Source organism: Chrysochloris asiatica, unplaced genomic scaffold (assembly GCF_000296735.1).
Source record: "Chrysochloris asiatica unplaced genomic scaffold, ChrAsi1.0 scaffold00107, whole genome shotgun sequence".
Lineage (NCBI taxonomy): Eukaryota > Metazoa > Chordata > Mammalia > Afrosoricida > Chrysochloridae > Chrysochloris > Chrysochloris asiatica.
In genome coordinates, this window is record NW_006408625.1 from 3,468,513 (window position 1) to 3,481,636 (window position 13,124).

At 45.7% G+C, this 13,124-nt stretch overlaps 1 protein-coding gene across 2 annotated transcripts in view; it reads left to right on the forward strand.

Annotated features, from left to right (window-relative positions):
• Positions 1-12,827, forward strand: part of LOC102830995 (chromosome unknown open reading frame, human C9orf3) — a 541,746-nt gene extending 528,919 nt beyond the window's left edge. For both annotated transcript variants that reach the window (XM_006867634.1, XM_006867635.1), the window contains 2 exons: positions 11,255-11,341; positions 12,687-12,827. In XM_006867634.1, the coding sequence (XP_006867696.1) occupies positions 11,255-11,341; positions 12,687-12,827 (228 nt within the window). The remainder of the gene's footprint in view (positions 1-11,254; positions 11,342-12,686) is intronic.
• Positions 12,828-13,124: the final 297 nt, after the last annotated feature.

Sequence of the window (13,124 nt, forward strand, 5' to 3'; positions counted from 1 at the left end):
TCAACCCAACAGTGGCAAGTGGAGAAACGGAAAATAAAATATTTCCATACTGATCCTCGCTGAGGATGGCACCTAACCACATTCAAAAAGTCAGTGGTTTGAAACTATCAGCTGCTCTGTGAGAGACAGATGGTCAGTCTGTTCCATGAAGAAATTAATCTGTCCTGTGAGGTTGTTAAAGAGCTCTGGTAGCGTAGTGGATACGAATCGGGCTTCGAACCTCAAGGTCAGCAGTTTGAAACCACCAGCTGTTCCGCAGAAGAAAGATGAGGCTTTCTACTCCTGTAAAGATGTACAGCCTTGGAAGAAACCCTGTCACTATGAGTCGGAACCGACTCCACGGCACATGCGTCTGAATCAATTTGCCAGCGGTGGGTTTTATATATACATATTAGAAGTGGGTTTTCTATATATATATTAGAAGTGAGTTTGGCCTGAAGGGCTAAAATTTCATGTTCATGGACTCCTTTGTTTGGATCCTCTATGTATGATCTGTTGTTATTGTTAGGTGACATCGAGTTGGTACTGACTCATAGCGACTCTGTGCACAACAGAACCTAACACTTCCCGGTCCTGCGCCAACCTCACAATTGTTGCCACACTTGAGCAACTTGATGCTGCCACTTTGCCAATCCATCTCGCCACTTTGCCAATCCATCTGGGGGTCTTCCTCTTTTTCTCTGACCCTCCACCTTACCAAACATGATACCCTTCTCCAGTGACTGGTCCCTCCTGACAATATGTCTGAAGTATGAGAGACAAAGTTTGGCCATCCTGGCCTCCAAGGAGCATTCTGGCTGCACGTCTTCCAACACAGATCTGTTAGTTGTTTTGGCAGTCATGGCACTTGCAATATTCTCCTCCAGCACCATAACTCAAAAGCATCAATTCTTCTACAGTCTTCCTTATTCACTGTCCAGCTTTTGCATGCATATGAGGTTATTGAAAATACCCTGGCTTGGGCCAGGCACACCTTAGTCCTCAAACTGACATCTTTGCTCTTCAGCATTTGAAAAAGATCTTGTGCTGCAGATTTGCCTAATGCAATAAATATATCATTTGATTTCTTGACTGCTGCTTCCATGAGTATTGATGGTTGATCCAAGAAGAATGAAGCTCTTGACAACTTCAGTCTTTTCTCCATTGATAAGAGTGTTGTTTATTGATCCATTGGTGAGGATTTTTGTTTTCTGTACATTGAGATGAAATCCATACTGAAGGCTGTGCTCTTTGATCTTCATCAATAAGTATTTTAAGTCCTCTTCAGTTTCAGCAAGCAAGGTTGTATCATCTGCATATCACAAGTTGTTAATAAGTCTTTCTCCAATCTTGATGCCACGTTTTTCTTCATGTAACCCAGCTTCTTGGATTATTTGCTCAGCATACTGGTTGAGTAAGTATGGTGAAAGAATACAACTCTGTTGCACACCTTTCTTAATTTTAAACCACTCAGTGTTCCCGTGTTCTGTTAAAACAACTGCCTCTTGGTCCATGTACAGTTTCTTCATGGCACAATTAAGTGTCCAGGAATACTCATACTTCACAATGTTGTCCATAGCTTGTCATGACCCACACAATTAAAAGCCTTTGCATAGTTAATAAAGCACAGGTAAACCTCTTTCTGGTATTCTCTGCTTTCAGCCAAGAACCATCAGACATCAGTAATGATACCCCTCATTCCATGTCCTGTTCTGAATCCGGCTTGAACCTCTGGAAGTTTCCTGTCAATGTATGCTTGCAGCTGTTTCTGTATTACCTTTAGTAAAACTTTACTTGCATGGGATATCAAAGATACTGTAGGATGATTTCTGCATTCCATTGGTCACTTCTCTTTGAAATGGAAACAAATACGGATGGATCTATTCCAATCAGTTGGCCAGATAGTTGTCTTCTAAATTTCTTGGCATAGATGAGTGAGTGCCTCCAGTGCCTCCTCACTGTCTTGAAAGATTATTTTTTAGTCCATCAATTCCTGGTGCTATGTTCTTTGCCATTCCTTCAATGCACGTTGGACTTCTGTATCATTGACTCTTGATCATATGAATGCAAAGGTTGGAAACAAAGAGGAAGGATCATTAGTTGGAAAATACAGCCTTGGTGATAGAAATGATGCTGGAGATCACATGATAGAATTCTGCAGAACCAATGATTTGTTCATTTAAAATGCTTTCTTTAGCTAGCATAAGAGATGATTATATACATGGACCTCACCAGATGAAATACACAGAAATCAAATTGACTACATCTGTGGGAAGGGACAGTAGAAAAGCTCCATATTATCAGCCCCAGGGGCAGATTGTGGAACAGATCATCAATTACTTATATGCAAATTCAAACTGAAGCTGAAGAAAATGAAAACAAGTCCATGAGAGCCAAAATATGACCTTGAATATATCTCACCTGAATTTAGAGATTGTCTGAAAAACAGATTTGATATATTAAACACTAAAGATAAAAGACCAGAAGAGTTGTAGGATGACATCAAGAACATCACACAGGAAGAAAGCAAAAAGTCGTTAAGAAGACAAGAAAGTAGGAAAAGATCAAATGGATGTCAGACGAGACACTGAAACTTACTCTACAGCATAGAGCTACTAAAGCAAATGGAAGAAATGAGTAGGTACAAGAGCTGAACAGAAAATTTCAAAGGTCAGCTTGAGAAGACAAAGTCAAATATACAACAAAATGTGCAAAGATCTTGAATCACAAAACCAGAAGGGAAGAACACGCTCCGCATTTCTCAAGCTGGGGGAACTGAAGAAAAGATTCAAGCCTTGACTTTTCGTTATTGAAAGATTCTCTGGGCAAATTATTGAATGATGCAGAAAGCATCAAGAGAAGATGGAAGGACTATACAGAGTCACTGTACCAAAAGGAAATGTTCGATGTTCAACCATTTCAAGAGATAGCATATGATCTCTAAATGTTCACAAATAAAGCAAGGGAAGCAGCTATCTAAGGGCACCACAGACACCTTTTATAAGTTTGCTTGTGAGTATGTACTAAACTAAACCCTGTAGACAACATTGCTGTGGGGGAGGAGGTTCAAACTGTTACAGTAACAAGGTGCCCACTCTGGTCATTGGCTGTGACTACACATGCTGACCATCACAAACAAACAGGGTGGTATTGGCTGTGCTATCAGAGCTGATGTAGTGGTCTGATGTCTAAAGCAGTGCCTACTCAACCTCTGAGATTCCACTTATCTTACAGGTTTAGTCATTTCTGTAAGACATGGCTTTTCAAACTCCACTCCAGGGAACCCAGGGTCCCACAGAGGAGTCTTATTGTTTAAGTATTTTCTACGACAGTGAAGACTGCTTGAGGAGAACATACATTCTTTTTAATCGTTTTACATACTGGTGTTCAAGGTAACATATTTATTAAAAGCTAAAAATCATGTTTAAGAAAAGTTTGAAAATCACTTTGGAAAATTAAGTGTGTACACTAATAAATAGGGGGTTGTTAAATGCTGTTGAGTCAGGTCTGACTCAAAGCGTTCTTGTATAGGGTTTCTAAGGTTGTCCATCATTGTGGGAGCAGAAAGCTTCATCTTTCTGCCCTAGAGTGGCTGCTGGGTTCTAACCACCAACCTTGTGGTTTGCATTCCAGTGCTTATCATATGGAACCTTGGCACTCGCCCATAATTAGGCAGTGGGGAACATTTTTATATAGTAATTTTTGTTTTTTTGGAGTAACTGGAAAAGACACTAAATTTGAAATAAAACAAGGAACTTGAGACCGTATCTGTAAAGGAGCACTGAGAATTGTAAAACACCTACATGGTAAGATGCTGGCCAGCACACAGAACTCTGGGGGCATCGTGGTATGACCTCTTGTGCTGATGCCCCGAATGCAGGGTCTTGTGACATCGGCCCTGGTGCTCAGCCTCTGTCCTTCCACAGGCGGCTATTCCTCACAGCCCAGTCATCCTCCTCTGGAAAAGCACTTTGCTTTCTCATTTTAGTTCCTAGCAGAGATTTCCAGATTTTGAATCAAATCAGCAAATTATGGAACTCTTGAAGTAGAGAACGCTAGGAGCACTACTACCACTAAGATACAAAGTGCTTGCCATGGGAGGTGTCCACTATTTGGTTCTCACAATAGCTGCTCTGCCCATATCTGACAAGGTGGGAACTGGGCATGGGGACACACATCTGGCTCCAAGATTGAGCTTGCAGTTTTTGAAATCACGGGTCAGGAATCAGTGGGTCACCAAACCAACCCCTTGCTGGTGAGTTGACTCCAACTCATGATAACCCCTGTGTATGTCAAAGTAGAACTGTGCTCCCGTGGCTGTGAGCTTACACAAATGGCCCACCTGTCCTTTCTTCTGTGTAGCTGCTGGGTGGGTCCTAACTGCCAACCTCTTGGTTGCTAACTGAGAGCAAAACCACCCAAGGACCTATTAAGTTACCAACCATCATTTTAAAAGAGAGAATATCAGAGTGTGTTGTGCTGAATGAAGATGTTTTTATAAAATGTTGTTGAGTTGTTTCAGACTCATAGCGACCCTGTATAGGGTTTCCAAGAATGGCTGTTGGGTTTGAACTGCCGACCTTGTGGTTAGCAGTCCAGTGCTGATCCTACTGCACCACGCCAGGATCAGAAACTGAAGCCTTCCATGTGGGAGTAGCACCCGTACTCTACAATACATTGAAAGACCAGGCGTGCATGTCACGGATATCTGGGGCTTTCCATGGTACTTAACAACAACAGTATGAGTTCAGAGTCTTTTCTTCTCTTTTCACTTTAGTCACCGTTTAAAAATTCATTACATTTTTCAACTCTACTGAGACATAATTGAAGTTCCATAAGTTGTGACTGACTATTCAGTGTACAGCTTGATCAGCTTTGACATATGTATGCGCCCATAGTGGTTACGAATCGGGCTGTGAACCTTAAGGTCAGCGGTTCGAAACTACCAGCTGCTCCACGGGAGAAAGATGAGGCTTTCTACTCCCGTAAGGATTTATACCCTCGGAAACCTTGTACGGGGTCGCTATGGGTCGGAACCGACTCGAAGGCACTTAACAACAACAACAACAACAATAGGATATTAAACAAATCAAGAAGCCATATAAGGAAGGAAAAGACACTAAATTCAGGTTCACAAAATTCAAAAATGTTTGCATAGCCAAGGTGCCATGAGCAGAGTTAAAAAGACAGTTTAACAGGCTGAGGGAAATATTTGCAATGTAATCAAAGAATGAGGGCTAATTTCCCTAGTATTCAAAAACAACAGTCAACAAATTAACTAGAAAAAGCCAATAATCCGGTAGAACAGTTCCTGGAAAAGAGTTTATCCATGTGGCCAAGCACACAGCCTCCTGTGTGAGCTTTAAACTGCCCCAGGGGGCGTCTTCCTTCACCTGCTCACTAGCCACATCTAGCCACTGGCCCCTGGGGAAAGCCGGCCATGGACGCCTGTGCAAATTGTCCCTTCCTCAGACTTCATCGAAAACAGACTGGCTTCTTGGATGCCACTGTTCATGTATGGGTGGTAACCTGTGGGCAGTGGGAATAGGACCACTGCAGCCTCATGGAAGGCAGTGTGGTGAGAGCGGTCACAGTGGAGGTACACCTCTTCCTGACCCAGACGTCCACCCTGAAGAGTACTCACAGGCGCTCTCATATACCTGGCATGACACACATACCTCAGCAGGGGTGTAACTCATGGTACAGCTATTAATACAGAGAACAAGGAACCAACCGCTTTGTGTGCTTAAAGAATCGTAAAATTCTTCCATTACATTAAAAAAATTTTTTTTTTTATTTGGGTACAGATGAATGCAAGCCATGCTGTTATTTGAGTTAAATGAGTGGGAAAGGGTGTAGATTGTTTCTATGTGTAAAATACTCTGATCTCAAAGCCTATGGGGACGGGATGGGAAGAAGGCTTTTAAAATACTATATTGTGTTTTAAGCTAGAAAAAGAATTCTGGGGTAGAAAGATGGGAAGTGTTTCTCAGCAGAGTAGATTTGTGATGGTGTTTTCATGTGTAATTGGCATCAACCTTCGTTTGGTTGGGACAGAAGTGAAGCTGTTATGGTTTTCTCCAGTCTGAACCTGGTTAGTCCTTATCTAGTCTCTCCTGGGAATTGAGCCCCCAGCACCATCCTGGCAGGTGCCACGTGCTACATGCTGCCCAGTTTAAAAGTCTAAGATGTGATCCTTCTGTCTGGGTCCAGGCTAGACCAAGGTCTGAGCTGGTCTGGTCCCCTGGAAGAGGTATCCCCAGCCCTGGGAGGAGATGGGAGGGAGGCCTAAGGTCAAGTGTGGCTGCGCCTGTGGTGGGAAGTAGGAAAGATGAGTCACATGCTGAGTAGCTAATACAAAAAGTGAGTCCACCTGTGCTCTAAGTCAGTGCTGCGGCCAGCCATCAGCAATCCCCTAGACTCCTGTGAGAAAGGACTGACTTAGAATTTGTCAAGGCTTGAGAATCTCCCTACCCCCACTCCAGCATGTTGTGAAGAGCCCAGAAGATTCAGGCTGAGGGGCTCCACCAGTAATCCTGTGGACAGAATGCTGGGGTGGCGTTGGGAGAGGAGATACCCTAGGAGCTAGGGGATTCCAGGTTCTGGCATCTGGTGTGCAGCACCCCCATTTTTAATCAGACCACAGCAGTTAAAAAGGACTTTTCCACCCCGTATAGGGTTTCCAAGGAGAGGCTGGTGGATTTGAACCACCATCCTTGTGGTTCAAACTGACGTTGCAGTCCAGCACAACCTAGTATTGCTTATCCTACAGCACCACACCAGGACTCCACAAAAGACTTAGTTGTTGTTGTTGTTGGTAAGTGCCGTCAAGTCTGTTCTGACTCATAGCATCGCTGTGTAGGGTTTCCGAGGAGCGGCGGGTGAGTGTGAATCGCTGATCTTGTGGTTCCCACAGCACCACACCAGGACTTTAAGTTGACTCCAACTCATGGTGGCCCTGTGTGTGTCAGAGTACAGCTGTGCCCCGTGGGTTTTCAAGGGCTGATTTTTTGGAAGTGGATTGCCAGGGTTTCCTTTGAGGTGCCTCTGGGTGGACTCAAACCTCCAACCTTCTGGTTAGCAGCCAAGCACATTAACCATCTGCACCCTGTAGAGAGCTCATTCATCAATAAGTAAACAAAAGCAAATAAGGAGAGTGGGATCTTCCTCACAGTAGACCTGCTTCTGAGTCCTTTGTGGCCCAGCTACCGGCAAGTACAGTTCCACTTTCCTGGCTTTGTAAATTAGGAAGGAACCCAATGCAGTGTGTTAGGGCCTCTTTCAAGGACTGTAAAGATTTCTCAAAGATCTAGAGGAAGGATATTCCATCAGTGTCCCCTTTGGAAATACTGCTGGGAGAGGTGAGAAGAATGGCTCTGTGCTGCTGGCTTTTCAGGAAGATCCATGTGGTTACAAGCACAAATTATATGTTCTTGAGCATTTGAGGGGCGAAATAAGGGTTACCTTTGTCTCTGAGAGACACTGAGAAGTGAAACCAGAAGTATCTGGTAAGCTCTCTCGGCCTCACAGTCATCTCTGTGATGTGTTTTAAACATCCTGTCGTTGGAATATTGGAACTCTTGTAGCTCCTCATGATGAAAAGGCTTGTTTGTCCCGCTAGCCTCAGGGGTGGGGTTCTACACTTCCTGAATGCCATGTTAGCTTCCAGGGGTCAGGAGACTCCTGCTTTTATTGATCACCACAATCAACTATTTTTAACAGTAAGAGAAGTGGAAATACTGAGCTCATATTTGTTGTGAAAAAGCCTCTTTCCCTGGGCTGTTTCATGGACCCTTGTCCAGGGAATAGGCCTTAGTTTCTGATGTGTTTTTGTGTGTGTAAGATGAAGGGAAGCACAAAAAGAAGAGAGAAGAAGAGGACGAACCCTCTGTTTTCAAAATCAGATTGAAAAGTTAAAATTTCCCAAGTTGTAAGTGACAACCAGCACTGTCACAATGTGGTTCCATCAGGCACACAGTATAAGCTGTTGGACCACCTCAGCATTGACCATGTTCGCACACAAGGTGTGGGGCTACCCAGCTCTCCCAACCTGGCTCACAGAGTGGATTTGGGGGGTGGGGGAGCAGAAGACTTGTCTGCTGTCCGTTTCCATGAGGCCCACACACAAGTGTGTCTGCTGATGCTGGAGGCAAGGAAAAGCAGCAGGCCGGAGACTGCCCAGGGCACTTGGCTTCTGGACACTGTTCCCAATGTGACTGCCAGACCTCACACCGAACTGGCTTCTCTGAGTTCTGCCCATGTGTCCTTACGGCTTAAGGTATTTGGGGGGCTGCTCTTCCCACTTGTGTTCATTTCTGTTGGCCATATAGAAAAGAATCCTTTTGTGGAAGGACAGTTATAACCAGCTATCACATGGCCTGAGGCCGTAGAGTCTCTGATGTGGGTCTGAGACTCCATCACACAAGTTTAGAGTCTTTTTCTGCCTCCCGCCCAGGGCGGAGCAGAGGGGAACCTGGTCTCAGGCATGGGCGCAGGGCAGAGACTCTTTCCAGAGTAGTTAGTTCTCCCTTCATTCCCAATTGTGTACGAATCTATTTATAGGAGATTAAAGGACAGATCCAGTAACTGTAATTTAGAAGGTTCTGGCCCAAATGTTGAAACTGCTTACACTTTCATGGTTAACACAAATTGATTGCTATAAAGCCTCCTCCCAGGCAAGCTCTTATGTCAGGAGACTCTTTTTAAGTTTGCATCCAGTTGTAGCTGATGTTGAACTAGTTGTTCATTGCCATCGTGTCAGTTCCAACTCCTAACGACTTTGTATGTAGGATTTCCGAGAAGTGGCTGGTGAGTTTGAACTTGCAGTTATCAGTCTAGTGCTTACCCACACCATCACTTGTTCAGTGCCATTGAGTTCTGACTCATAGCAACCTTGTATAGGGCTTCCAAGGTTTAAATCTTCGCAGGAGCAGAAAACTTCATCTTTCTCCCGTGGAGCAGTTGGTGGGTTCAAACCACAGACCTTGTATTTGCAGCTCAGTGCTTATCATATGAATCCACTACACCACTAGTGGAGAATACAATGGCAGGCTGCTTGTGGGCTGCAATGAGGATGTGGATTTAGTGGGAAATGCACAGGGCTGAATTCTGAGAAGCCCATCCAGGAAGTTCCTTGGCAGAACCAACAGCTGTCTGCAGATCCCCCTGTATCCCGGGCCCCCAGAACGGGTCCCTACCACCACCCCCCGAGCTTTCCACTCCATCATCCAAGAGCAGCCCATGCTGTTATCAGATCAATTTGGAGGGTTTTCTTGGCAAATTTCTGCTTGGTAAACCCTTAGTAAAAGGATCTGGAAAAAAAAAAGCATTCAAAAAATAGTTTCTGTATTTAAATGTACTATGCACACGTAGCAAGGAGCTCTGGTAGCATAGTGGTTATGAATCGAGCTGCGAACCACAAGATCAGCAGTTCGAAACTACCAGCTGTTCCACGGGAGAAAGATGAGGCTTTCTGCTCCCGTAAACATTTACAGCCTCAGAAACCCTGTACAGGGTCGCTGTGAGTTGGAACTGACTCCACAGCACGTAACAACAACAACAACATGCACACATAGTATAGTGCTGTAGGATAAACACTGGACCAGGAGGTCAGTTTGAACCACAAGATCGGTGGTTGAAACATACTAGCTGCTTCTTAGAAACCCTATTCACAGTCATTTTGAGTCGGAACCGACTCGACAGCACTTAACAACAACAATTGAGGGAGTGTGGTAATTCTGTAGGGTAAACACAGGACTGGGAACCACAAACTTGGAGATTCAAGCCCACCAGCCACACCACAGGACAAAGGTGAGGTGATCTGCTCACGCAAAGATTTAAAAAGCTTCAGAAACCTTCTACACAGGGTGGCTATGAGTCAGAACCAACTCAGCAGCACTTAACCAGCAACAATGCACATATGTGCACACACACTCACATGCCTGCCAGTGAGTTCAGGGATACTGGTGTAGAGGTGATTTGTGTTCTCTTTGCTTTCCCCTTGTTAGAAACCCCAAAACTTGGTGGCAATGAAAGGGCACGTGTCAGGAATGTTCTGTTTAGTATTAGGACCAGTAGCATTTAATCAAATTGGTTGTCATCTGGCACTGACAACTACAGTTTTCAGTGGCTGTAGATGACTAGGTCTTTCGTCCAAGGTGTCTCTGAGGAGATGCGAACCTCCAAACTCCCAGTTAGCAGCTAAGCGTCACTCCAAATCTCTTACTATAGAAAACAAGTGGTTGCGGTTTTAAAGCAGGGATGGGAGAAGTCCGGCCCACGGGCCCTGCCAAGGCAATCACAGTTCCAGCCATCACATTATTGTTGTTATGTGCCATGGAGTCAGTTCTGACTGTTAGCAACCCTTTATAGGGTTTCCGAGGCTGTAAATCTTTACAGGCCCAGAAAGCCTCATCTTTCTCCTGCAGAACAGCCGGTAGTTTTGAGCTACTAACCCTGAGGTTAGCCTGACTCGTAACCACTACGCTTCCAGAGCTCCTTCCTGTCACATTAGAGCCGAGTTAATGAAAGGTTTGACCAGATATAGTTGATAATTTGGTATGGCCCACAAATTTATAAGTGTTGCAGAAAAAAGGTTTGGAGTCCTGGTATGGTGCTGTGGAATAATGTGCTGGACTACAATGTCTGTTTGAACTGCAAAGCTGGCAGTTCAAGTTCACTAGCTGCTCCCCAGAAACCTATATGTGGTCATATGGGTCAGAACTGACCCGACGGCACTTAATAACAACAACAACCCTTGTGTTAGAGGAAAACCTCACAATGGAGAACGAACAGCATGCTTGGGGATTTGCACTTCATTTTCCAATTATGTTTTGCATTTATCTGCTGTCTTACATCATTAATTTTTTAAAGGTAATTTTAAAAAAAATCTGGTGTTAAGATAGTGAGGTGCACCTCACAGAAGCATGCCCTCTTCTCCTTTAAAATAGCCAAGTTGTGGTTAGGTGCCGTCGAGTCAGTTCCAACTCATATCAACCCTGTATAGGGTTTCCAAGGAACGACTGGTGGGTTTGGAACTGCTGACCTTGTGGTCCAGTGCTTATCCTGCAGCACCAAATCCTCCTAAATAGGATTGTGCTTCCTATCTTTAAAAAACAAATGAATCTAAGAGACATCTGAGGCTGGCTGTGGTGGTGGTACCTAGGTCGACATACTCCAGAGAGTAACTTGATATAATGCACAGAAGACTCTTTATCGTGAAAGCCTGTAACTGCTAGCTTGTTGCTCACTGGATTTTTCTCCCTCATCTCTTAAGGTTCGCCATCGGTGGTGTGAGCTCATTGTCAAGCACAAGTACACGAGAGCATATGGTCAGGTGGAGCGCTTCCTGCAGGAGGACCAGGTGAGCCCCATCACCTAGTGGGCGGCCCGGTGGGTGGACCTACATCTGCGGCTCCGGGCCCTTTCAGGTTCTGGCTGTGGCTGGCATCAGTGCTATTGCAGCTCTACTGTACAGCCCGTGTGTGGGATAGACATGGGTCCACAGGGGAGAAGAGTGTGTGTGTGTGTGTTTGTGTACTTGGGGTGTTTGTGAGTTGAGCAGTCACAGAATTGAGGCATCTGCACATACCACCAAATGGGGTGTCCACTTGGCTCCTGATCTGTGGCTCCCCTGTGTGCCAGTGAGTCACTCTTGCTCCCACTGGGTGCGTGTCTTTGGTGAGCCATTGGTTCTCTCTGCTGCTGGAAGTCAGCCTTCATCTCCTTCCTGTAACAGGACCAGGGCTGGCGGGCTTTATGGCTAAAGGACCGAGCCACTTCTCAGTTCTCAGTGGGGTGGGAGAGAGGGTAGGAGTGAGGCCAGGACAGACAAAAGGACTTTTGATAGGCTTCTGAGACCGGGGGCAGCCAACTAGTGAGGGCGCATTATTCCCACAAAGAAAAGTGCATGACTTTGTACCAGCAGAAATGTCACATTTGCACAGTGAAGCAAGAGGTGTTTGAAAAAACAGAGGGGCGGGGGATAAGGGTAGCCTTCGAAGGACAAAGTGTAACAGCCACTGTGTCCTTAGGGTCTATTCTGATGACCAGAATGCATTTCCCAGCTGCCTCAGGGAAGAATTCTGAACCCCTGATTACCTAGTGTTTTAGCTTGTCCCATCTTTGAGATCCTCCCTCTCATTTGCTTTAGCACAACCTCATCTGCGGCAGAACTAAGCTTGGAACAAGAGAGTGGGCAGAACCAGAGGGGCCCATTGCTTTCCTGGAATGTAATTGGCTGTGTTGGAAATGTGGGAAGAATGCAGATGTGCGTGAGGGCAGCCTTGTTTTTGAAACAGAAAAGCAGTGTGTTCCGTGGTGGTGGGAAGTAAGAGCACCAGGCGTTTGTACCTGTGTCTGCAGCGTGACATGGGCTCCACGTCCCTTTGTAGGTTATGTGCTTCATGAATTAACTCCACCAGCTCTGCCAGGGATTCCTCTCCGAGAGGAGCATTGTGGTCACTGTGGGTGGGGTCAATCCTGCAGGAACACCCTTACATCATCAGAACCCAGTGATACTATTGAGAGCGGAGAAGTCCTCAGGTGTGGCAGGGGTTCCAGAAGTAGCTGTAGCTACTCAACAACTGCCCCTTCACTTGGGCCTCTGTCATTCTGAGATCAGCAAGTTCCTGTGAAACGAGCAGGCCCGTGCATGCCCATGGGCGCACATTCACAGGACCCTTTCTCTTATGCTCTCCCCGCCACAGGGCATGGGTGTCTACCTCTACGGGGAGCTGATGGTGAGCGAGGATGCGCGACAACAGCAGCTCGCCCACAGGTGCTTCCAGCTGACCCAGGAGCAGATGGACAGGGCCTTGGCACAAGTGGTGGCTGAGATGCTGTTTTAACAAGGTGACTCTCTCCCTCTCCTTCTCCTTTGTTTGGTTCTAACTAGATACTCCTCTTAGGAACCAAAGTGAGCCGGGAAAAGCAGTTCACAGCTGTCTTCAGGCAGCGTGAGGAGCCTCACAGTGCAGAATGGCTCTCGCAGGCAGTGCAGTAGGCACTGCCGAGTTCTATGTGGAGCCAGAAATGATGGCAAACACCTGCAATAATCCTAGGAGCTGCAGGGATGCCAACAAGGTGTCACCACGCAGCTGCCGGGGTCCCACCTACCACAGGCTGCACTGCTGGGCCCCGTGTGC